The 27,567-nt window shown below is 34.1% G+C and overlaps 1 protein-coding gene across 1 annotated transcript; it reads right to left on the minus strand.

Moving 5' to 3' along the window:
- Nucleotides 1-3,446: 3,446 nt before the first annotated feature.
- LOC138333663 (coiled-coil domain-containing protein 171-like) lies at nucleotides 3,447-27,055 on the minus strand. The gene is made up of 30 exons (XM_069282190.1): nucleotides 26,937-27,055; nucleotides 25,998-26,079; nucleotides 25,136-25,280; nucleotides 24,212-24,291; nucleotides 23,713-23,887; nucleotides 23,176-23,288; nucleotides 21,614-21,702; nucleotides 21,064-21,104; nucleotides 20,842-20,936; nucleotides 20,338-20,430; nucleotides 19,712-19,872; nucleotides 18,984-19,222; nucleotides 18,533-18,639; nucleotides 18,131-18,220; nucleotides 17,083-17,244; nucleotides 16,796-16,834; nucleotides 15,952-16,113; nucleotides 15,394-15,582; nucleotides 13,606-14,119; nucleotides 13,132-13,281; nucleotides 12,641-12,849; nucleotides 12,208-12,366; nucleotides 11,454-11,645; nucleotides 10,772-10,917; nucleotides 10,392-10,446; nucleotides 9,545-9,673; nucleotides 7,350-7,496; nucleotides 6,671-6,756; nucleotides 4,685-4,789; nucleotides 3,447-4,427 (listed from the first exon to the last, which is right to left on the minus strand). Exons 2-30 carry the CDS (start codon nucleotides 26,061-26,063, stop codon nucleotides 4,346-4,348), a joined length of 4,020 nt encoding a protein of 1,339 aa, XP_069138291.1. The 5' UTR covers nucleotides 26,064-26,079; nucleotides 26,937-27,055; the 3' UTR covers nucleotides 3,447-4,345.
- Between the last annotated feature and the right edge of the window lie 512 nt (nucleotides 27,056-27,567).

Below are 27,567 nucleotides of genomic sequence, written 5' to 3' on the forward strand. Positions count from 1 at the left end.
ACTACATTTCTCAGTCTATCTAGATACGATTGGCAAATATTCCATCCAATGAAATTGAAATCTATTCCATTGCTATTCCACTTTAACCACCCATGCTTCTGACCTCAATCCACCCTTTGCACCTACACATGAAACATTCATTAACACCCATTTCTAGACAGTATTAACTGACACAATGCTGTTATACAATCGTTGTTGTAATGTCTAACATCACAGATTCATAGGCACTTATAGTCAACATAGATATTATGTGAGAGAAATATTTACAATATCTACGAGAATGTCAACAGACTCCAGACATTCTAATCATATGTATTGTAAACATATGCTAGTGAATACCATGAACATTAATCAGGCTTACTAATAATTACCAATAAATGTCAGGAAATCATATTTCAGTTCTCGCACAATAACTTTACAGTTTATAGGTACAAAAAAAGATCATACTGCAGTGATTACAGACACTTTAGGTATCATGTGGTACATACCAGTATGTAAGTTGTACTGTATTCAAACTTCAACAACCCCCAAAAATATCTCAAACGTTGTTCTCACTAAAATTTACAGATCTGCTTCTTAAAATTAACATCCACATGTTACAAATCTGTACACATTATTACTTCAAAATAATAATTATAAACAATCATTTATCTTTTTTTAAAACCATCAAAGTTATTAAATCTTAATTATCATATAAAAATACTAATATCACAAGACATAATTAAAATAAAATTGTTGTTTGAAATGTATTTAATAAGAGTTCATCTTATATACCAGTCAATTTACCCATCACCTAAAATCATTCTCTCAATAGTAACAATGCTCAGGATTGTTTGCTGGAAATAAATATCCACACAATACAAGACCCCCAACAGCTGTAATAATTTTGTATATAATATTACAAGTATAATGTTATACTTTGCTTCCTGGAATTTTACCCCAAAAACAGACTGTCCTTTATTTTAACTTTTCTGTCTACAAAATTATAAATTGAAAGTTGTTCTCCTCAGGCTTAAACATGTTGCATTTGCAACTTTACTGACCTCCCCATGTTTTTTTTTTAAAAGATCTATCATTGGAAGAAGATGGCAAAGGAAAAAGCTTAGAACAATAACATTTTTCTTCATTTAAAATTTTAATAATAAGAAAGATATTGAAGGAAACAGCTTAGAATATTTCTTTTTTAATTTTGACTTTGAAAGAGAGCAGCATATATGTAGGAGAAAACTTAGGTTAACAACTTTTAAGTAAGACTTACACAGGACATGATTTATGCACATGTTATATGATGAAACAATACAAACATCACAGCTATGCATAGAGAACGTAGACAAACAGTATTTTTGTGTCGTTATTGTGTGCATTCTAGTACCATCGTATGAGTTTAGAGTGTAATGATGTAGTGCAGCCATTAATGTAACAATGAAAACATTTTTAACTGGCATGGCTTGATACAAAATCAACAAACTATGGCTTAATTGTACCAAAATAAATAAGAACAATAACAAAATTAATACCACAACATAATCATGTTCAAACTGAAATTTGCTAATAATCAGAAAATGTATTTATCACCTCATTAAACATTTACTGTACAAACAAAGAAATAAGTTTATTTCTAATGGTAAACCCATCCTGACCAAACATACTGACCTCAACGTGTCTGATTCACCTCTTTCGGTGAACTTGACCTTAATCACTTAACAACAGTCCTTGACCTCGGTTTACCAGTAAACTTAAAAGTTTAGTATCATTTTTTTGATTTCAATCATTTTGTATCAACTTGATTTAAAAGACATTCTACATATACATTTAAGTTAGTATGAGCATAAGAAATTGTGTTTGGACGGATACAACATGGATAGCTGCAAAACGTATACCTTGTAGCATGAAAAAAATAAATAAAAACAGATGCAAAATAAATTAATACAAAACAATATAGCACATTCCGTCCTTTAAAGTAGGGCATGATGTTCAGCATATTTCTTTATACACAAAAAAGCATTGAAGCAGAAGCTTGAGGTATAGGTGATCGAGGATTATACAGGAAAATATTTATGCTACCTGTATATGAAAAGGAAACATCTGTTATATTAGGGTTTGTGCATAAAATTGTATAGCTCAAATGTTCGTGTTAGAAAAATAAGGGAAGAGAATATAAACATTTGGGCAGGGAATATGAAGTTTGGCCATAACTGTGGTATATGTGTATGAACCTGGAATGTTTCCTGTATAGAACAGGGCTAAATGATACTCCTGATAGTAGATCATTGATTCTTAAACTTGATGTTGCTTGTTGAAAGAAGGGGATAACTGCTCAATCTGATTAAAATACAGATCCTTAATATCATTGCGTTAAATAAGAGGATCTGACAACATCCCAATAGGGGTCATGTTTAGGTGACCTTTGGAAATGGCATATTAAATTGCTGCTGCCAGAATCTTGAATGTGACATTAAGGGGATGAAATTGTTTGAAAAAGCTGTTAGTATTATTTTCATGTACGAAGTCATCTCGCCCAAATAGCACAACAAAGCAAATTGTATACATTTACGTATACTGGGACGAATTGGCGTTGTTGTCAATTGATGTAGCAATGTGTAGAAAATGCATTTGATCTCAAGTATACGTGGTATAAAGGTCATCTGAACACGACCCCTTATGGGATGTTGTCAGATCTTCTATTGAACAAAGTGGTTATAAGAATATGTATTTCAATCAGATGGATAACTGTTACATTAATGTTTGGATACAAAAGTGTTAGTTGTGTTTAGACAAAATTCAAAAATATTCTTGTCATGGGAAATTCTTACTAGGATCTCATGGTATCTATCATGATCATGCCTTAATAGACAAGTAAAGGTGAAAGTTTCTGTATCACAATGAGCTACTTTTTGTATGGGCAAGAGAAATGCAATATACCATAACCTTGAGAGAGAACTCCCACAAAATAAACAAAATTCATATAACTTAACACTTGGTAAAAAGATTCTGTATCAATATACTGAACATGAAGGATTATTCATATCTCAAATCTAAAATTCATTTTCTTTAATAAAATGTTAATGCAAAAAGTATGTCATTTAAAATTGCACAATAAAATTGTTTTTGTTTTAGAATAAACTTTGCAGCTGTAACCCAGCAATGATTCTTCATACTAACTCTGAATTTTATAACGAAATTTTGGTGAAAGGATTATACTTTTCAGCCAAAATATTAAATTATCACTTTCACTGCATATACAACCAAGAAGCAGAATGGAATGTCACGAAAGTGGATTTTACCCGATTACAGGGATAGACACCTACAACTCACAGGAGATATAAATAATAGTATGAAATGGTTTAATCAGTATTATGTAGTTTAAAATCACAGTCAGATTGGTGGAGTTAAATGTGTGTGAAGCTCTCGTCAAAATGACACACGCACTGTTATATAAAGTTTAAATCAAACAGACATATTTTTTTAATGTGAAAACTTTTACGGATATATTTTGATAAATAATACGGTAAACAAATGTATTTTCTTTATGGATTATTTTGGTGCATTACACATTTCCTGATCTGAATCAGTTCTTAAATGACTATACATGTAAATGTAGACAATTCTTTTTATAAACTCGACAAAAACCCTCATTGTTTTCACATAGACCGATTAAGTATGTCACAAACATTCATCCAATATCAATCAAATAAAAATGTTATTATCTTTATGCTACTTAATATATAATACATAATACAGTATATTCTATGTAAAATGTTTATCCTCTTTGTGACAATATTTTCCCATTCAGGAAGCCCACTGTATAACCATCTAAATTCTTAATTAAAATTTCCTCCTCTGCAGCTCCCAGTGTATCCCATTAATAAACCAATTTTGAAAATGATAAATAAAAATTTTAAAGAAACAACTTTTTTCTGAGAAATTCGCTGTTTTAAATATTGTCTATATATATATTTTTTTCTACTACAGATATTTTCTAAAAATGTTTTAAATATCTAAATAATTTGAAATATTAAAAATCTAATAATCAGAGGTTTTGATATACACGCTACTTTCTAAACTTTAATAATGGGTTTTGTTCTAGATAAAAAAATATGCTATATTTGATTTTGCACTGAGTAATATACCAGTAATTGATAGTATTGATTGTGTATATAATATATATGTTTATGTCTGACTTTACGTTTATAACTGTATAATTAATATTAAAATACATATATCCACGGTGCTCCTCCAGTATAATGGTATACGTGATGTGTATGACTAATTCAGCATCTAGATACAATACATCCCTGTGTTACCGAGGACAACCAGACATTTACAAGTCAACAGTATACTGGTGTCACCGTCCGTGAGGTTCGAAGGCTTTGGGACGTATGTTGTGTGTCCTTGATGTACGAGATGGCGTTTGATATTTGGAAGATCTGGAAAAACGATCAAGGGACTTAATAATGCATCATAATTTTAATTTTTAGTGCTTTAATCATTTAAGAGCATTTAATTCCAAGATCGAAAGATCTTAACCAAAGAAGCAGTTAGGTAAATCAACAGCAGAAGAAAAATCTGATACAGTAAGTTATTTCAGTTTGAGATTATATCATCATCATTATAATTGATTATTACATTATCATAGCGAGCTTATTACATCATAGTGATGACCTTCACCTTTATCTATACATACCGATCACCCTTAGTAGGGGTTTCGGAGATCACCCTTGATTTAGCTTTCGGTGTTGATTTAGGGGTAGATGGTTTTGCAAATGAGAAAGAGATTTCAGAATCCTCCCTGCAAAACATAAACATGTTTTTATTTACGCTTTGATATAACATTCATATCCATATCAAAACTAGAACTGTTGCCAGAGTGGATGACTAATACCCCCCGCTGCACAAATTTATTACTAACTCCATTAATAGGGTACATTACAGAACCCTATATAGTTTACTCAACTCCGCTTTATGTCAGGGTTCTGTGTACCAAATTTTATAAAAATCTGTCCAGTAGATTAGGAGGAGTTTGTGTCGGGTGGTTTAGAGACGGACAGATGAACAGACAGATGGACGGACAACCTGATTCCAGTATACCACCCCTTAACTTTGTTAAATAATCAGAAATCAAGTTTATGTTCAGTCCATAATAAAACCTTCAGGGGTAATATAGGATGTAAAACCAATGTTTTAAGCATCACACATGACACAGTTGTAAAATGTCAGTTAACCTGTTAACAATCACTATAGTTAAAACGTCAGTTAACCTGTTAACAATCACTATAGTAAAATGTCAGTTAACCTGTTAACAATCACTACAGTAAAACGTTAGTTAACCTGTTAACAATCACTATAGTAAAACGTCAGTTAACCTGTTAACAATCACTACAGTAAAACGTTAGTTAACCTGTTAACAATCACTACAGTAAAACGTCAGTTAACCTGTTAACAATCACTATAGTAAAACGTCAGTTAACCTGTTAACAATCACTATAGTAAAACGTCAGTTAACCTGTTAACAATCACTATAGTAAAACGTCAGTTAACCTGTTAACAATCACTATAGTAAAATGTCAGTTAACCTGTTAACAATCACTACAGTAAAACGTTAGTTAACCTGTTAACAATCACTACAGTAAAACGTTAGTTAACCTGTTAACAATCACTATAATAAAATGTCAGTTAACCTGTTAACAATCACTATAGTAAAACGTCAGTTAACCTGTTAACAATCACTATAGTAAAACGTCAGTTAACCTGTTAACAATCACTACAGTAAAACGTTAGTTAACCTGTTAACAATCACTATAGTAAAATGTCAGTTAACCTGTTAACAATCACTACAGTAAAACGTCAGTTAACCTGTTAACAATCACTATAGTAAAACGTCAGTTAACCTGTTAACAATCACTATAGTAAAACGTCAGTTAACCTGTTAACAATCACTACAGTAAAAAGTTAGTTAACCTGTTAACAATCACTACAGTAAAACGTCAGTTAACCTGTGAACAATCACTATAGTAAAACGTCAGTTAATCTGTTAACAATCACTATAGTAAAACGTCAGTTAATCTGTTAACAATCACTATAATAAAATGTCAGTTAACCTGTTAACAATCACTATAGTAAAACGTCAGTTAACCTGTTAACAATCATTATAGTAAAACGTCAGTTAACCTGTTAACAATCACTATAGTAAAACGTCAGTTAATCTGTTAACAATCACTATAATAAAATGTCAGTTAACCTGTTAACAATCACTATAGTAAAACGTTAGTTAACCTGTTAACAATCACTACAGTAAAACGTTAGTTAACCTGTTAACAATCACTATAGTAAAACGTCAGTTAACCTGTTAACAATCACTATAGTAAAACGTCAGTTAACCTGTTAACAATCACTATAGTGACATACATGCTTACATCTGGTAGCGACCACATTTGAACATTCTTAAACACAATCTCTTTTGCCTTCTTTTAGTCTCTTTCATGAATTTCCTGAGAATATTTTGTCATAACCTTTAAAAATACCATAACCGATAACAGTATTGATACTTTTTAAAATGGATATGTATTGGTATTTTTTTTTAACGAGTAACGATACTCTTATCAGTATTGAACGAGTAACGATACTCTTATCAGTATCCAGTACCAGTATTCAACCTGAATCATGTACATACTTTAATGGCATAAAATCACCCTGTGTTGTGTCCACCACACTGACATTTTGTCCAACCTTCCCGTCGTCTCGGGTTGGAACCTCACCCTGACATTAACAAAATACATGTGTAAGACATATAAATTACGGCAAACAAAAGAGCTTATATAGTAATACACAATTATAAAGAACCCCTGGGGACCAAGGAAATCACTTTGTTATAAGCATAGCTTGTTATATACATATTGCAGGTATTGTATAGGAACCTTGAATGGGATTGAAAATTGCTGTGTAATAAACATGAATTCGTTGTAGCATGTTTATCTGTAAACTTGTCATCACCGGCAAGCATTAGAAAACCTCAACAAACATTTTCTTCTTGTTGTATAAGATGTTTCATAATTATATTGTTTAGTGAGTAATAGACTTCAATAATCTGTACAACCATAGTTGAGAAAACTCACAATCCTAACAGAAATGTAGGAGAACAAATTTTATCATTGACTAAGTAAAAGGGATCTGGCGGAATATTCACAATCCGGAAAGTTTGGACAAAAGTGTTCAGATTATCAAGAGTCTATGGTACAATGACTATATGTATTGATATCATGAAATAAGATTTACTTTCTTTTTCATTGGCGTCTATGGTAATAATGATTAACATTTCATGTAGTGTAAATGTAATGACAGATAGTGCATACCTCATCCTCATACTCTCGTCGAACGGCATCACTAAGTTCCTGTTTAAGCGTGGTCACATGACGTTTGTGTGAGTCTACATCCTCCTCGAGAGCCTTTATCTTGGCATACGCCTGCTGCTGGGCATCAACAAAAGCTCCCACTAGGTTCTGTAATGACAGTAGTTCAAATTTCTTACTGAGCTCAGCTCAAGGTAGAGTATAGGTTTTGGGAACAGATGAAAAACAAGAGAACTACCTACATATGACCTTAATATTTGAACCAGAAGCAAAAAAGTATATAATAATGGTTGAAAGACAAACACCTCAAATATATATACATGTATATAATGTATATATATATCTGAGCCCACCCTAAACACCTGTATTTCATGTTATATGTAAATTGACTAGCAATCAGCTCTGGGCCCACCCTACACACCTGTATATTGTACTATGTGTTACCTAACTTACCTGACAAGCGATCAGCTCTGGGCCCACCCTACACACCTGTATTTTGTATTATGTGTTGCGTAACTTACCTGACAAGCTATCAGCTCTGGGCCCACCTTACACACCTGTATTTTGAATTATGTGTTACCTAACTTACCTGACAAGCGATCAGCTCTGGGCCCACCCTACATACCTGTATTTTGTATTATGTGTTACCTAATTTACCTGACAAGCGATCAGATCTGAGCCCACCCTACACACCTGTATTTTGTATTATGTGTTACCTTATTTACCTGACAAGTGATCAGCTCTGGGCCCACCCTACAAACCTGTATTTTTTATTATGTGTTACCTAATTTACCTGACAAGCAATCAGCTCTGGGCCCAACCTGCATACCTGTATTTTGTATTATGTGTTACCTAACTTACCTGACAAGCGATCAGCTCTGGGCCCATCCTACATACCTGTAATTTGTATAATGTGTTACCTAACTGGGGATGTTCTCGTCTGCACTAACCTACACTACGATCGCTTCCGGTTACGTCAAGAATCAAATTATATGGTCTAATTACACGATGATCAGTCGATGCCGGTCATTATATGACATAGTCATTTTCTAAAACTATACATGGCTTCGGCTTCTTCATACAGATAATTTACGTTATCCGACAACTACATATGTAAATAAAAAATCTGTGTGATTTGAATACGAAACTTTCACTTTATTACTAGCTCTGCTTGTTTTCCTACAGTAAACAAACCGCGTGCACGTGGTAGGCCTAGACCTTTGTTAAATGTCTAAATAGACATGATTAAATAATTACACTACCATCTATGGTATATTTACCGTGTACCTATAGCCTTCACATCTCTGTACATGCCCCAGGACATGGCATGCAACAACTATGGTACAAGTACGTGTGTATTTCACGGTCGGTTGATCAGACCTCAATGCAATCTATCGGTGTCGCTCAGGTAAGGCCGGTTTTCAGAAGTGTATTTTAGTTACATTTGACTATTCCGATCTCAAAATCGGTCCGGTATTCGGAATTGGGAGGGATCGGTTTTGGGAAGTTTTATATACTATTAATAAAGAGGAATTCATTCCGTACATGACATCCATGTTCGGTTTCTAGAGGTGATCGGTTTTGAGAAGGTTCGGTTTTGGGAAGTTCCACTGTATAAAGTTTGATTATGGTGTGTTACCTAACTTACCTGACAAGCGATCAGCTCTGGGCCCACCCTACACACCTGTATTTTGTATTATGTGTTACCTAACTTACCTGACTAGCAATCAGCTCTGGGCCCTCCCTACATACCTGTATTTTGTATTATGTGTTACCTAACTTACCTGATTAGCAATCAGCTCTGGGCCCTCCCTACATACCTGTATTTTGTATTATGTGTTACCTTACTTACCTGACTAGCAATCAGCTCTGGGCCCACCCTACACACCTGTATTTTGTATTATGTGTTACCTAACTTACCTGACAAGCGATCAGCTCTTGGCCCACCCTACACACCTGTATTTTGTATTATGTGTTTACCTGACAAGCGATCACTCTAGGCCCTTACCTGACAAGCGATCAGCTCTAGGCCCACCCTACACACCTGTATTTTGTATTATGTGTTACCTAACTTACCTGACAAGCGATCAGCTCTGGGCCCTCCCTACATACCTGTATTATGTGTTACCTAACTTACCTGACAAGCGATCAGCTCTGGGCCCTCCCTACATACCTGTATTATGTGTTACCTAACTTACCTGACAAGCGATGAGCTCTGGGCCCGCCTTGCCTACATCTGTAGGTATAAAATCAGCACTAAGTAACATCTTGGAGAGAGACACATCTCGTCCCTGGAATCCTTTAGAAAGTGATAACTCTTGTTTGGCCTGGAACAGAAGCATGAGTTACTTTGGTATCTACGATAGGCCAACTAAATAATTATATTGTTTCTTAGTGTCTTCTGCAATAGGCCAACTAAATAATTATATTGTTTCTTAGTGTCTTCTGCAATAGGCCAACTAAATAATTATATTCTACATTATTTATGTTCTGTAGATTGCGAATTTGAGGCCCGGATAGGGCACGACATATAATTGTATTCGTCATTTGTGTTAAAATTCTGAGATATTATACATTTCATATAACAATAACATAATTTGACATCAATATTATAATCCATCCATTTTATAATACAAATGACAAAGGAACCTTGTATCACGTTTTGCTTTAATATGCTCCAATATCGCGTATAGCCAGTTATGATATTTTCGCAATTTCGCTTACCATTGCTATGATCGTGAAAATATGATCCGCAAAATTTAAGAAATGGTTACACCACATATACCCTAAGAGCCATATCACAAAAATTTGGACTGCAATAGTAATGTGCTATACAGTATAATGGCACATGTGTTCAAATAACATCATGCATTACAAAAGTATGTTTCTGGTGCTTTTTAAAGAAGTATCAAATTGAATGTCTAACAGAAACAAAACAGCACCTATAAAGCAAACAAAATAAGTGAAATCTTTTGCTTATCAAATACTTCTACATGATGTAACATTTTAGAATTGAAAAAATAAACCTGTGGTTTAGCAACTCACCTTATCTAGGGCAGACTCTACAGAGCGAATGTACATTGTCAGAATTTCTTTGTCTCTGAAACAGATAATTTAAGATAGACTTCATTATTAATGGCTTGCATGATATTAATTAAACTACTCCTGACTAGTTGTGTTAGTTTAATAAAGTTTACTTTTAACAGTAGACTGAAAGTACTTATTAAGATAAAACGTTTTCTATCTTTTCATATCTTTCAATTGTAATAATCAATCTCTATTTTTCAGCACAACTCAGAACAGTTTAAATAAACTGAATTTCAAAAGATTATGATCAATGTATTTTCAATGATTTTAAGATTCTAAATTTCACACTCTGACAAAGTGTAAACTTTTAGCAGATTTTTAACATGTTTGATAACCACCTTGCCACAGTCCTGAGAGCACGTTCAGCATCGGTTACGTTTGTACTCAGTGATTTCTTCTCTCCTTCCAATGTTATCACTTGTCTGTTCAGCTGTCGCAGAGTCTGTTCCTTCTTCTTTATCTCCGACTTGTGTTCCGCCAGACCCTAAAACCAAAATGAACTCCATTAACAGAGTGACTCTACAATATCATGTTACAGGTTTGCCTTTTGAATCTTTATACTCAGTAAAATTAATTCAAATACCGCCACTTGATTAATTATTACAATACAATAATGTTTAACATATAAATCATTGGGCTGAGCATAGAAGTTCTCTTGTAAGATAATATAGAGACCCGGGTGTGCATTTGTAATTGGAGGACTTGGTGTAAAATGAGAATATGGCATTTTTCAATATTTGTAAAACACATTCATCATGTACAAATTTATGGTTATAAGTAAGTTTCATTTTCCATCAGGGTTTCTATAAGACGTCTGTATTATGTGTATAACTTTAACTGTCGCCAGAGTGGCCAACTAAATTTTTCAAAATAAGGCAAATAGTTTAGGGGTTCTTTGGACAAAGTTGTGTCAACAGACAGAGGGAAGGACGAACATATAAACAGATAGATTCCAGTACACCCCCCCCCCTCTTAACTTTGTTGCAGGGGAAGATTACTACATTATAACTTCACACCTACCTGTACAGCACTAGTAAGAATCTGTTCCTTTTCCATTCCCTCTGTAGTATATAGATCCAGACGTAGTGTCAACTCTTCCAGTTGTCTCCCCTGTTCCAGTAACAACTGTTGTGCCTGTTGTTCTCGCCGCAGGGCATTGTTCAGCTCTAGACACACACTCTCAAACTTATCCATCGCAACAAACTGTGGATCCTGGAAATGTATGGCATTTTCCTTATCATATTAATAATTACTGATGCTGTAGTTTCAGTAGACAAATGATGCCGTTCAGAGGAAAGCATCCATGGAATGTCATATAGGATTATTATGGACATCCCATCGACAAGGTTTTCATTTAATGTATATACCTGCCATGTACATCTTGTATGTTTGGAAGATGTCTTTTTGTTCAATAGTTCCAAGATTTATTTTTTGGTGAAGTCATTTTAAGGATGGTTTCTTGTTGGATCTATTCATGGCTATCTTAATCAATAACACAAAATGCTTACATGCTAGATTATTCAGAGTGACAAGAATACAACTGGTGATGTGATGGTTATATTCACTGTGAATACAATATTAACCATCACATCATATCACCATGCAATTTTCTTTTCTGAGTTGTTCCAAACACATAAATTGCCCAGATCTTTATTGGTAGCATTTTTTATTCTGGTGAAGCTTTCATGCTTCAAGTTTTTGTGTTAAAATTTTAGCCACATTGATAAGAACATTCCTAGTGTAAACCTTGTGTCTATTTGTCTTAATCACCTACCTCAGACATCTGGTTTTTGAGAACTTCATCACGGTTTGCCTCGGTGATTTCCTCCTTCAGTCTCTCCACTTCTATAAGTAACCCTCGACGCTCTATCTCCACAGCGTGAAGGCGTTGTGTGAAATTTAAAATGTGATTCTGTAATGCTCCCATCATGTCCTGTAATTATAAAATTAATATCTGATACAGAACACAAAACTTTATAATACTGCCTATATGTACATTCAAACAAAATATAACCATTTCAGGTCTGAAGTGCTTGATAATGCTGCTGTATGAAGAGTTATCCTCTACATCATGCACTGTTATCCCCCTTACCTGTAAGGGTGCTGTGCTGTATGTTAAGAGTTATCTCCCTTACCTGTAATGATGCTTTGTTCTGTGTGTCGGTAAGAGTTACTCCCCTTACACATTACAGAGTTATCTCCCTTACCTGTAATGGTGCTATGTGCTGTCTCTGATCCAGTGGCTTTCCAACACACATTCTAGTCAGACCTCGTCCAACCATTCGCATCAGAGAATTACGTTCTCGGTATGCTGTGTTGGGGCCTCCAGTGACACTTTCAAAATGGCGTCCCAGTTTATCCACCAATTTTGTAAATGTGTTTCTAGCTGCATTTACCAGGGCCCTTGATTCAGTGGCTGTAAATACAATAGTTAAGGTGTTATTTAAGTACCCCATGTATCAAATTACCAGATAGCCAGTATCATATTCGCAGGTAAAAATTTCAAAATAATCTGTTTATCATGAGATCAAAGCTTCATCTAGATATGTTATGGTTTGGTGGTAGAAACATGTTTAGCATTAAATAAACAGTACTAGAAATCAGCCACACAATCCTTTAAATTGTCCAAGCAAGGCACAAAAACCTTGATAAGCAGCTGTTTGTGAGGATGCTCAAGGAATATACCATGTGACCTCACCTCCATCTTTGTTCTTGACATGACCTATGACCTCGATCAATTCTGACATGGATGAAACGACAGAGTGGAGAAGATCAGGACTGGACATCCACCGGACAATGTCCTGGCGGGACTGGTGGTCATCTACCTCTAGGTCATCATTCACACCATCTACAATTCAATTGCAAGATTTCACGTCATATGCCATTTCATAATTTATTACTTAGATGAGTAATTGACCATAAGTATCTAGTTAATTCATCCATATAAAAGCCACATTTTTGTCACAGTTAAACAACTTCAAGGAAAATATTGCATATAAATCTTTAAAATGAAAATTTCCAGAAAATAGCTTTTGTTTGTTATGAATGTTATGAACAACTTTTATTTTATAAAGTTTAGCTGTAAAAACTGAATCAAATGTTCTCTTTACTTTCCACATAACAATCTTAAGATTATGAAATTAAAACAAAGTTAATGGATTATAAATCTTACCTCTAAAGGAAGTGATAGAAGGCCGACTTCCACCAGCGCACACTGCTATCCCAGTATGATAGAACACAGATGTATCATATGTCACAAACATTTTCGTACAAGAACGTCCCAGAAATCGTAACCTGTTGGCAGCTAAGACCGCTATGGCTGCCGTTCTAAACACTAACAATGGATGTCTTTTCCTATGAATTGGAGTTTTTGACTTTGTGTCTTTTTCGTCCTGCATTTCTGACGCTAACGTGTCAACAAGCAGTTCAACACGTTCACGACACATGTCCAAAGTACATAACTGTTCTTCAAGCAGATGGCGCTGGGCAGCAAGTCGCGTCGCCCGAGAACACATTGGGAACAATGCTCCTGCAAGAAGACCACATGCAGCTAGAAGTGCTGCGTTCTGTGTCTGAGCCTCAACAACTTGAGCCCGGAGATCAGAACACTCGGTCTCTAGTCCCTGTTTAACTGTACCGGTCATACGTATCTTGTCCCAAGCCTGGTCAGCCATCGCCTGACTCTTCTACAAAAACCACAAACATAATTTATTAAATATAGTTGTCTATTTAGTTGACTTACAGCTGCAAAAGGTTTCTTAAAAATGTTAGTCAAGCAATTCAGCAAGATATGATGAAATAAGACCTTCCCTATTTACCCTTGAACAACACTGTAGTTATTGATAAGTTGTACATTTTTACCTTCTTGCAAGACTGTAATTCAGTTACCTGTAAGACATTTTACTTAATTAAACTAGACTAGTTATAGCATTGTAGTTCAGTTCAGACATTTTACCTTTGAAAAAGACTAGTTCAATTAAGACATTTCCTTATCTTTGAGTATAACTGTAGTTCAGTTAAGACATAGTACTGTAGTTAAGGGCTGTTCCAGCAAAACATATATGGCACCCAGGGAAGGCACTTTAAAAAATAGTATGTGCCATGGTGGGTTCAAAACAAAATCAATTCTGTGCCAGGGTGACGTTTTAATAAAATCACTTCTGTGGGTGGGTCGATCTGAAGCATTTGTAACCTCTTGAAATAAAATGCAAAATTTGTGTTTTATAATGTTTCTGTCAGTCATCCTGACTACAAAAATAACTATTTATTTAAAACATATTATATTCAATCAAACTTGGCAATGGTACAGAGAAACAGTTTTGGTAAAATACATTTGTCATCAATAGATCTTTATTTAGATTCACTGGTATTAAGTCGAGGAAAAAGTGGCATTTCACAAGCTAAGTGTGAATGTCCAGATGTCTACGCATACTCTTGCATTACCCTTGTGCAACACTTCGGTATCTTTAACAGATTTTCCACTAGTTCTAGGAAGATTGTACCTTTGTACAAATTTAGTTATAGATGCAGCACATCAAACAATAGTTCACTGCACCATAAACAGTGCAATTTTGTCCAAGGACTATTCGGTGATGCTAGAAATTAAAATATGTAAATAAAAATAGGTTTTGGAACAAAACAAAAAATTAAATCGCTTCTATGCCATAGTCTCGTTCACAAAAAAAGAGATATGTGGAGGGGTCAACAAAATTGACAATCGCTTCTATCTGTGGGTCTCCCAATTTCAAAGTGCCTTCCCCCCCTACCATATATGTTTTTCTGGAACAGCCCTAAGACCTTTCCTTAACTTTGAGGGAGACTGTACTTATGGCCTTTCCTTACCTTTAAACAGGACTGTAGTTAAGACCTTTCCTTACCTTTGAACGAGACCATAATTTTATTTATTTGAGTGTCCTTACCTTGAGCGAGACTGTAATTTTATTTATATAAGTGTCCTTACCTTTGAGCGAGACTGTAACTCTGTTAACAGCTGTGCGTAGTGTGCTTCAATCTCCTCCTTCTGTTTATGCCAGGACTGTTCGCGTTCCTTCGTCAGAGATGTCAGTTTGGTAAGCTGGTCTTCATGAGAACGCTGCATGTCTTCTACCAACTCCTCTTTAGATTTCAATGCTTCCTCTAAATGTTTCGTCTGAAATACATATTAAAAACTGTCAACCTTGAGCTTCATAACAAAGATTTATGTCAACCACACAGTATGATAATTATATGTCATGAATTGAATCGTTTTTGCTCTGTATGTCATCCATTTTTCCTTTCTATACAATTTTTCCTTGTCCGGACATATCACCAGGCCACAAACCCTCGGTTGAGATATTAAATCCTATATGGGGCAGTTACGGTTGGTGGTTTTTCTCCAGTTACTCTGGCTTTCCTCCATCCCTAAACCTTATTCCTAAAATAAAAATCGCCCTTCACCTCTTCATAGGTAGCCATTATCCAGTTAGTACAACAGTATTACTATATTAATTACAGATTGGCTTCTGTATTAATCACTTACCTTTTCCTCAGACCTCTGAACAACAGTGACCATACTGGACACTTGCTCGTACACCAGACTGGTCAAGTCTGCCCAGGAAAATTGTGTAAAATTTGGCTCCTTTGTTGAGATTCGTCCAGCTAATAGACGATGATGCATACCATGCAAAAATGCTAATTTTTCCTGAAAAGAACAGCAGTGTAATTTTAATTTAACTAGTATCTATTATGCAATCATATCATGGAAGGGGAAATAACTCCAGAAGTAAAGAATGCATTACATGTAGGTTAGGCAACATTATAATATGACAAACATACATTTAATCTTCATTTGTCAGAAAAAAAAAAAAGAAAAAAATGTTGCAATATTAGCCTTGGACAAAATCTCAAATTTTCTTTATGTTAGTGCAACAAATTAAAAACATGAGAAAAATTGATAAAAAAAGATGCTCCACCGCCGACAGAGCATAAATGATGTTCATTAATTGAACTATAATTGGTGTTTTATCGTGTAATATAGTCTAATTAACACAAAAAATAATATAAAATAATTTATTTTGCCTTTGGTGCATGCGCAATTTTCATTCCATATAGGTATAGTGCATGGATTTTTTTCGGGATGCAATTAATTATTTTTCAAAACTTGAAGTAAAATTAGAAGCTCAAACTTTTCAATGTTGGTAATGGTATAAAGTAAGTAACTTCTGTAACTGAAAAAAATGCTAAATCGTCTGCTTGTGTTTTTGATAGTGAAAAAATACCATTTGTCGGCGGTGGAGCATCTTTAACAGTATACTTCAAACTATAGTTGAATGCTTTTTAAATCAAACATTACTATTTTATTATTTCTAAAATAATCAATTTACCTCATCTTCAGCTTTGTGACGTTTTACCAGCTTCATAATCTGAAAACAATTATGGTATGTTCATGATTGTACATGTATTTGTATCAGATTAATGTAATACCTAATAACCTTGATTTCATTTTCTAAAGAGCAGTCAATGAAAACGGTGAGTGTACTTAATCAATTTAATCTCTTACTGTTACAATATTACTTCAAACTGTGAACATGTTATTGAAAATAACCTCAAACACCAACAACAAAACAATACAATATTGAGAACCCTCCAAAAGAAATAGTAATGGTCCTACCTCCTCTGACAGTTCATGAACACGTTTCCTATCCTTAGTTTGGTTAGAACTACTACTCTGTAAATCCATCTTCAGTCTGGCCATGTGACTCTCTAGGGCTCCATACTCGGATCTCACACGGTTCAGCTCCTTAGCTGTCCGTGTGTAGTTTTTCTGAGCATCCTGTGATAGGGAAATAACATATTAAAGTGACATCACTAAACAAACCTTTACGGCTTTATTCCGGTAATACAATAAAGATAACATCCGCTATCCGATTAAAATAGAGACCCTACACCACCAAAACTGATAGAACCTGACAACGTCTCGTTTGGGGTTAGGTTCTGATGAGTTGTAGCTAAGGTACTACATCCTCAAGGGAAATGATCTTATCGACATTGTTACCTGCAACAAGTTATTTTGTGATCACATATAGATAGTTTTGCTCTATACCCATCTGGGCACCAAGAATGACTTCTGAGCCAAACAGGATCAAACAAGCTTTGCAAACTATCTGCATATTAACCAAAAGTTATGAAAAGATTCAGACTGGATGAGAATCTGTTATTTACAGTTCCCAAGGATGCTATCAGATCAAGATATTTCTTCACTTAAAATTCTCCATAGGAAAGCATCACAGATTTTAAGGAAGTTTCCTTAGGATTTCTCTCCTTTTACTGCTCCATTGCTTTCCTATGGAGAATTTTAAGATAATACAGAATTCCTTAAAGTTAAGGAATGTTCCTGAAACTGGGACATGAATGTTTATATCTACTAAATGATGGAGATGAAAGAGCACAGGGGGATCAAGACAGAAGAAATAAATGACAGGCCTCTTGTATAATTACATCATTTGTTGATATAACATGATTTGGAATAGAAGAATTACTTGGTCAGAAAATACTGCTGATATATCTGTATACCTCCATACTACAAATGTCATCAATACATTTCTAGCGATTTAATTTTCTAAATTAAACTCAAGGCACTTATTAGACTAAGTATAAAAATGAGCAGTTTATGTTACACAAATACATGTACCGCTGATTATGTCTAGTTGACTACATACTTCTAATGACTTGTCCTTGGCCCATATCATCTCCTTCATTTGGTCAACCTCCCTGTTCAGACTGTCCGTCAGCTTCTTCATACGACCCAGCTGTAAATACAACATCTTCTTTTCAAATGAATTTTCAAGAATTTTTTTTATTCATTTATATCATCATGTATCCCAATCCATTCAAGAACATTAGAGTTTTTTTTTTTTAAAGAAACAATTTTGACACACAATTTGTATATGTCCATCAAAAAAGGTATATTAAAACAAAAAGATTGTTTGATGCTTAGGAAAATTGATATTCCTTCTTCCTTTACTGTATGAAGATTCCAAATTTCAAAACATCAGCTCTACTTGTGACCTATATAGCATATAGCATATAACATATATACCATATGGTACAAGCTTTCATACCTCGCCAGATGTCGTGTCCAGTCTCTTTTTATACTCGGACAAGGTTTGTCTCAGGGATTCCAGGACTACAGAAGGGTTGGGCTGTTTAGAAGATTCTTTCTTTGTTTCTGCAACAAAAATACAAAAAAACTCTGTCTGATATCTGAAACACTATTAGTTATTACAGAAATATTTTTTGTAACTTTTGGCTTTGCATTGGCCTTCTGGCATACTCAACATAGCGTAAATGCATCTATAGATGAGAGTGTAATATCCTATAAATATTGCTGTAATGATTTTTTGGCAATTAAAAAATTTACCTTAAAAAAGAAGACGGGGGTGGGGGACGTACAAGATCAAATAAGGAGAGGAGAAAATTATAGAATTTATTGTTGAGAGTGTTTTTACAGCACTATTCTCAACAATTACAGCAGAATCAGAGCCACACAGCGATAAATTCAATAACACTTACTGCCTTTTGTGGGTTCCACTGAGAAGTTATGAAGTAGCAGTTCTAGTTCCCTCATGTTTCCACCATATGTCTCCTCCAGGTAAATCTGACGTTTCTTGGCCTTTGTTAGTTCGTCTTTAAGCTCAGAGAAATTTTTCTGGTGATGCTCTAGCTCCTTGGAGAGATCCCCTATCACAGTTTTCTTGCCTTCCACTTGAGCCGTCAGCTGCTTCTTTACTGAGCTATACTCACGCTCCACTCTATAATAAGCATAACATTTGGTAAATGATGTGCAAATTTCCTTTTCTAAAGTTGTTCTAAAGTCATAATTGTTATCTCTTTATATTGAGATTTGTATTGTAAGCAAATAAAATATTTATCTTTTTGCAGGATTTTGATGAGTCCCTCAAGCTGAATTGATCCAATGCAGGAGAGATTTCAGACCCCTTCAAAACTATGACCATAATACTTAATGTTTCCAAGAAACATATGTTTTTAAATACATAATTATGTTCCTTTCATTTTGCGACAATGGTGGCCATCTTGAAATTCTGAATAAAAATCCAAATATGTTCTAAACATTTGCATTCATACCATCAGTCATTACTGTGTGCAATTCAAAAATATTAGACCTATCAGGTTTGAAGAAAACCTCGAGAAACCAATTGTGGACAGACAGACATAGTTACCATATGGCTCCCACATCTCTGATGAAGGACCTTAGTGATTCTTAGGAAAGCCACACTTACTTGTCCAGTTTGTTAGCCAGATCCTTGCCATTCTTGCGCTCCTCCTCGTAGCTATGTTCCAGTTCCCTGATCTGTTTAGTGAGGCGGTCTATAGCCTTATTAGCTTCATTGTTAGCTGATTTCTCTACCTCCATAGCACCTTCCAAGTCTCGAACTCTCAACTGTCAAACAATCACAAGTATATATATCTTACTTTTTACATATATGCTTATGTTATAGCACCATCCAAGTCTCGAACTCTCAACTGTCGAACAATCAAAAGTATGCTTAATAGGTAACTGTCAGTAAATTATCAGAATTTTTCTTATTCCTAATAAAATGCATTTCATTCTTATTTTTATTCATATTGTTTTCTGCACTTTTTTCAACCCTACAATTTAAACAAGTTCTATCATTAACTAATCACTAAAAATTGTTTGAAATATCATTAAATAAACTATCTAAATGTCTTTCTCTTTTGAATAATAACCCAGAGACAAAACTTTTTTTTTTTTCTTATTCACATTTCTTTTGTATGATAAACATACATCTCCATACCCAGCAATATGAAAGTAAATATAAAATGTTACATTTTATTAAAACATTATCTTTTAACCTCATGCATTATTTTTCTCTCACTAATTTACCTGTACAATCTCCGAGTTAAACTTGGATTCCAGATGTGCAGCTCTCTCTGCTTCAATACTCTCTTCTATTGTCCGAAGTCGCTGGAGCGCAGTCTGAAGAAAATAAAGTCAGTATTACATTATCACCACACAAACTCCTCATTTGTAACATGATATTATCTGAGGTTCAGTTATATTAAAATAGCAGATATCATAAAACAAAGCGAACAACACTTTCAATAGAATACAGGCTTAACTGATGCAAATTCACACAGGAGTTACCTCCCCCTAACCTTCATTACCCCCCCCCCCCTCCCACCTTGTATATAATTATGTTTCATGTATATTTTGTTTGTATCACCTGCATCAGGAGAAGACTAAGACAGCCTATGCCTGATGTCTAATCCTATTGACATTTAACATATTTGTTTTTCAATTAAATATTTGGAATTTTAAATTGAAATTCACACACAATAGAAATCCAATACATAAATCAATTAAGTTTCAGTGGACACTTAGATATACCTCTAAATCTTTTTTCAGACGATCTTCTCTTTCTTTTGCATATTCCATTTCAGTTAGAGTTCTCCGCAAATTTTCCAGCTGATTTCTTTGTTCATCTATTTAATAAAAGAAATACATAGAATTACACAGTAGATGCTATTATGAAAATAAGTTTTAAATTGATAATCTTTATGATTTGATAGCATAAATGAAAATGTATCATAACTATATAATTATACTTACTTTCCAAATCTTGGCATTTGTCTTGCATATCAGCCAAACCACTGAAAATAAATGAATAGAATATTATTATTTAAAATCCATTTTGAAGAAGAACTCTAGACCTAGCTATATTTAAATCATTCAATCTAATTAAAAATTAGACTTGTAATTCTGCTTGCTCTATGATAAGCTCAAACACAAGATCTAACAACGCCCCATTCAGGGTCACCTCAGCATGTCTCCTGGCCTAGAATCGGAACATCTTGGGATGTACTAGTAGCTGTTTATACTTCCATGAGAATCAACCACACCTAAGATTTTGACACGCTGATTCAAAACTTTTTAGACAAAAGGACATTTAACTAAATCTAACCAAATACTTCCTGTATACTAATTACACATTCAAGTAAATAATCTATTGAAGACTTCAAAGGAATACTGATTTGCCCTTGTATTAAAACAAGAAAACGTTACATTATATTTTAACATCTAAATTAGGAGCATTCCTTATATTAATGTTTTCTTGGTATGCCTATTGTCTTATTGTGGTTATTCGCACTAATATACACACCCTTCTTGTTGTAACACGATAGCGTCCAATTTGTCCCTCTCGGCTCTAAGTATCTCCACTTCCGTGTGACTCTTGGCTATTTCATGGGTCTGAATCAAGAAAACATCAAGCCAGTGAACAAAAAGTAACAAAATATGTCAAGTGATTAATGGGACTGGACAGTCCTAGAATTATGATTTCCAAAAGTTTGAGAACTGATCTTTATCTCTATGAACTGAGACTCATCAAAATATTTAAAAGTAGTGTTCTGTAATCGCCTTTTAAGAAATCTTACATATTAAGTTGCTGCACAACGTTTAGTATATCTAGATGAATTGACTTTTCATTTGGAATGAATTTGGTTTAAAACTATCATAGAAGCAGACACATTATAAAATAATAAAGTTGAAAAGTGTCCTCCATACACTATATTTTGTATGATATATGTAGTATGTATTTTGCTTGATCCAACTATAGTTATATATTATTAGAAATTTCGCCTAATGCTCTAATAAGTTATCCCATTAAAGAACAATTGCTGTAAATATACTTATTTTAGATGTTCATTTATTTTAATGCTTTTCGCATTGTCTTCGAAACGCAATTCATGACAGCACTAAATTTTGTAAATGGATATTTCCAGCATTGGACCACCAAATTGCACTAATTTATATCTGTTAGTGCTAGTAAGTCATAATTTACTCTGTTAGTGCTAGTAAGTCATAATTTTCTCTGTTAGTGCTAGTAAGTCATAATTTACTCTGTTAGTGCTAGTAAGTCATAATTTACTCTGTTAGTGTTAGTAAGTCATAATTTACTCTGTTAGTGTTAGCAAGTCATAATTTACTCTGTTAGTGCTAGTAAGTCATAATTTACTCTGTTAGTGCTAGTAAGTCATAATCTATATCTGTTAGTGCTAGTAAGTCATAATTTACTCTGTTAGTGCTAGTAAGTCATAAGTAACTCTGTTAGTGTTAGTAAGTCATAATTTACTCTGTTAGTGCTAGTAAGTCATAAGTAACTCTGTTAGTGTTAGTAAGTCATAATTTACTCTGTTAGTGTTAGTAAGTCATAATTTACTCTGTTAGTGCTAGTAAGTCATAATTTACTCTGTTAGTGCTAGTAAGTCATAATTTACTCTGTTAGTGTTAGCAAGTCATAATTTACTCTGTTAGTGCAAGTAAGTCATAATTTACTCTGTTAGTGCTAGTAAGTCATAATTTACTCTGTTAATGCTAGTAAGTCATAATTTACTCTGTTAGTGCTAGTAAGTCATAATTTACTCTGTTAGTGCTAGTAAGTCATAATTTACTCTGTTAGTGTTAGCAAGTCATAATTTACTCTGTTAGTGCTAGTTAGTCATAATTTACTCTGTTAGTGCTAGTAAGTCATAATTTACAGTTTTTCACATTTGCATTAAAATTGACTTTGTTAAATTAAGTATATTTACAGTACGTGATAGAGATTTGACTGTGTTAAATTAAGTATATTTACAGTTTTTCACATTTGCATTAAAATTGACTGTGTTAAATTAAGTATATTTACAGTACGTGATAGAGATTTGGCTGTATCTTTATGCTTACATTCTCATCCTTCTGTCGCTGAAGTTTATTCTTTAATGTCTCCACTTCATCTTGTAGTTTGTTCCTCTCACCTTCTGTCTTCTTCAGCGTCTCCTCCAAGTTGGTTATCTTCTCTGAAAATTGAATTTACAGTTTCACAAAATTGTGGGACGAAATCTTAATGTTATCAAGAAAAAATATTGTAGATTGCTTTGTATGAAAAGGAAATTCAAAATCTAATATTTGTTAGAATTTAAATGCATTTTATTAACACTTATAACAGCCAGTCATCCAATCACAATGTTTTGATGCTGGAAGAAACCTAGATAACCCAAGAAAACAAACTATGACATGACTGTACTACCAAAAGTATAATTAAATAAGCTAACAATTTGATTGTCTTTTTCACCACTCTGACAAGGGTAACCAACAGACTTTGACAGACATGGCCTCCAATCAAGATATCCACTACGTACTTACATTGATAACGTCTATATAACTCTGTTTGGGAAAGGCTAAATAGCAAAACAAGCTTAATTCCAAGACCATCCTCCTTACTTTCAAACTGATCCCTTGCATCCTTGTTATTGGCTTCCTTTTCCAGCGTGGAGTGTTTTTGTTGCGTGACTTCACGACGCGTCTTTGTCAGTTCAAATTCAAGGTTCTGTCTTGTGGCTTCCCCTTTCTCCACTTGAGCACGATACTTAGCCAGCTGGCTTTCCAAGTCTGCAATCTAGATACACAATTAAATATATTAAACAAAACTACAAAATTGATAAAACTCAGTTAAGGTACTGAAAGCATGGGTATTTAATTTGGTGATTAGCACATCAGGTAAACATTTTACTAAGATGTTTATTTCCTGATAAATACATCGGTTAAATTTTCCACAAATTGTCATTCTTGTAATTTGTGTCAATTCCCCCTTCACGCCATTTACCATGTCTAAAGTAATACAATGTAAGAATGCCATCTTGGCATAATAAAAGAAGGCCTTATTATCTATTTTCAAAATGAAATGTATGGTATATGATGAAAACAATAAATTTATAGATACCTCTGCATTATTTTTGCTGGCAGCCTGTAAGCGTTCCTTCTCAACAGCATTTAGACGACGTCTCACCTGTCCCACTGTCTCTGCAATACAAAAAATAAATTTTGTTAAATAATTGTAACAGGAGAGGAGAAAATGTAGTGGTCAAGACTAGGATTCGAACCCAGGACCTCTAAACACTAGCTAGATGTTCTATTCATTGAGCTATCTGGTTACAGATGATCGACAAAGTCCAATCCCGCTACATTCCTACCTCCTTTTTCAAAGTCTTTGCCCTCAAAGACACACAAGACCCTTATAGCACCACTGTGGATATTTTTTAATTTGGCATCAATTCGTAACGGGAGAGGAGAAAATGTAGCAGCTATGCAGACAGTGATTTCAACTTGTGACCTCTTAGCCGGTTGCTCTACCAATTTAGCTTCCTAGTCACTGATGATGGCCCCAGCCAATCCCGCTACAATAACATGTACAGGGGTCTTTATACCTACCTAATGTAATTGTAACATTCCTTTGATCTCTGGACCATTTAATACTTCTTACCTCAAAAGATGCCTTTCGTTTATTAAACGCTTATTGTTTTTGGTCTTTGATATTTACATTTTTTAACAACTTTCAATATATATATATATACATTTTCATTACTTCAAGTCCAAGAACAAAGTATGAGGTAACTGTATATTTGAAGCTAAATTTGAAGTATAAATTACATGTTAGTTATGTGTAACTTATATATGCAATGCCAAAAAATGTATAAAATAATGTATTATGGAGCACATATAAATGTCTGAATTGAGATCTGACTGTTGTCATCATGATCAAGGCCCAGGGCCATTTGATATTTCCTAGGGTCACAGGGGTAGGTAAGCTAAGTGTGCTGTGCACCTGGGCCCGAGCATGAGGTTCATAAATCCGAGACATACTAACCCTGCTCAGAATGTACATCCAGTTGAAGTTGTTTAATTTGAGACCGTAACTGATTATTCTCTATCCTGTATTTCTCCTCCTGCATAGGAGTTGTAAACATTTTCCAGTTTTGTCCATCTCCACCAAAGTAATTGTCATCCCCTTTCTGAAACAAAGAGAGCAAGCTCATTTCAAAAATAGTATACCCTCGGTAACATAACCTAGAGTAATAATTTACATAACAGATATTAAGAAAAAAAGGAAAATAATTCAGTTTACACATGTACATGTATCAACTAAATGTTTTAACAACACTTGTTTTTTATTGCTAAAATAAACCTGTTAAACAGGGTTTGCATAAGCATGGTGTACTATAAATGGAGTAGGCCTCTCAAATAAAATTGGCTGCCTGTCAGATAAGATGGGGTCCCTCCAGGCACCTTATAACTTGAATTAATTAATTCCAGAAAAAAGTGGGGCTAGAGCTTTTCATTTGCTGTGCTTAAGGATATGGCCTAATAGAGATGGCATAAACGTGAATCTGGTGACATCACATGTACATGCACTTCATCAATCATTTCATGTTCTAGGCTATTTGTATCAGGGTTCGTGATATCCATCCTTGCCGTCTCCTAATTTTTAAGCATAGAAAATGAATTTGAAAAGGTCCCAACTTTTTTTCAGAAAGTCCACTCCATTCCATTTATATAAGGAGACTCCAATTGTTTTGTGAGAAGGTTCCCAATTATAGAACTTCCAATGCAAACATTGTGTATCCTTTACAGTAAAAATCTAGTATTATTGAGAATTTGATTTTATTTACCAGTGCTTTGTTGACCCCCCCCCCCCCCCCCAAAAAATCTAACCTGATAAATTAACTTACAGTGGGAGTTGTTGGCAACACTTCCCCTTGGTGAGTGTCTTGTGACCGGCACTTTTCAGTCTCCATGATGTAATTTCTGTATCTGAAAATAGTAGAATGATCACTGTCACAATGCAGAAATCTCAAGGGGGCATTCCTTCATTTGAATCTTCTATAGCTATAGGGGGTGTCAAATTGAAGCTTACTATATACATGATAACATGTATTTTTTTCTCAATCAGTGAAAAGTATAATCTTAACATCAATTTATAATTTCACTAATTTATGATATATATCGGTTATGTATATCATGTGCACTTATTAAAAGAATGAAAAACATTTTTTATTCAATTTGTATTGCTACAGGTAAAGACAGCACATTTTGGTTATATCACTGAACTAGACAAGAAAACATCAAAATGTACCCTGGACCACCTATTATAAGTACAAGCTTAACTATTTGTGTTTTTTTTTTAGAATTTCAAAAGTTCAAAACTTTAATTTTCATGATCATTGCCAAAACGAATCGAAGGATTTGTTGTATACATAACAAAATTTTTACGTGAACATCGGTAATCTGTGTAGGATCTTATTAAAAGGTGCACCTTGTCACATGGACATATTTTGTTACGTTATCATTATGGCAGCTATCAGCTGATTATTACAATATCAACGTTATAACTTATTATACGTTGAAATTCATAAGGCACATATAAAGAACGTATTTATTGTAGTGAATACCCTGTGAACATTAATTAAAATGGGAGGCCTAAACGTAATAACAACCATTAAGGGGTACAATTATGGTTATGGTGAATTACGTTAGTTGAATGGTTTGAACGTGTTGAAACTGGAAAAAAGTTAAAATATAAAACGATCAAAGTAGAGAAATCATCGTGTCCAAATTTTAAAAAGCAAGTATGCAAATGATAATCTTTATATACAATAGTCATTATTTACCGTTTTGATGTTTCCCGAAACTTTTTAAGTGCAGCAATCAAAATAAATTACATTTCCCGCTGTCATATTTTTGTTTGCACCGCCATGATGTTTACTACAACCGGGAACGACGATTTATCTGGCCTCTGATTGGTCAAAAATACCGACCACTGACGAACCGCGAAAGGTTGAATGAACTTGCTAAAACATGTCAGTACTCTTCATGGCGGGTTAAATTTAAATAGACTCAAAATAAAATAAAAGTTGAATAATCAATAACATTAAAATGCACCCCAAAAGAATGCATGTTTCTATAAGCTTATAGTATAAGTTTACGCTGAAAGATATTGGGGAAATAGGCCTAGTAAGTGTTTCAGGCTTTATTAAGAACAAAGTCCTTGGTAAGAACTTGGAAGCACCTGCCATAAAATCCAAGATGATCTCGGAGTGTCTTGTTTATGTACTCCATTAGAAGAACATGCTTCGTAATTAGTTGTTTAGATCTATCCAGATATATATGACCTTGTCAACATTAAAGTGTAGAAGTTATTTATAACCAAACATTAAAAAGTGTGCTTAGATGCATATATCACAGTAATGTAATTAATCAATGTAGTCTAGTACGAACCTGGAACTCTTAGTAAAATATCTC

Source organism: Argopecten irradians, chromosome 10, assembly GCF_041381155.1.
Source record: "Argopecten irradians isolate NY chromosome 10, Ai_NY, whole genome shotgun sequence".
Taxonomy (NCBI): domain Eukaryota; kingdom Metazoa; phylum Mollusca; class Bivalvia; order Pectinida; family Pectinidae; genus Argopecten; species Argopecten irradians.

What these genes read in the sequence shown, in the direction of transcription:
- LOC138333663 (XM_069282190.1), bottom strand. Translation starts at nt 26,063, where the DNA reads ATGGAGACTGAAAAGTGCCGGTCACAAGACACTCACCAAGGGGAAGTG. An exon ending in TGGACACGACATCTGGCGAG is followed by an intron (nt 18,221 to 18,532) that starts GTATGAAAGCTT and finishes TTGTATTTACAG; the next exon opens with CTGGGTCGTATGAAGAAGCT. An exon ending in CAGAGCTCATCGCTTGTCAG is followed by an intron (nt 7,497 to 9,544) that starts GTAAGTTAGGTA and finishes CTGTCATTACAG; the next exon opens with AACCTAGTGGGAGCTTTTGT.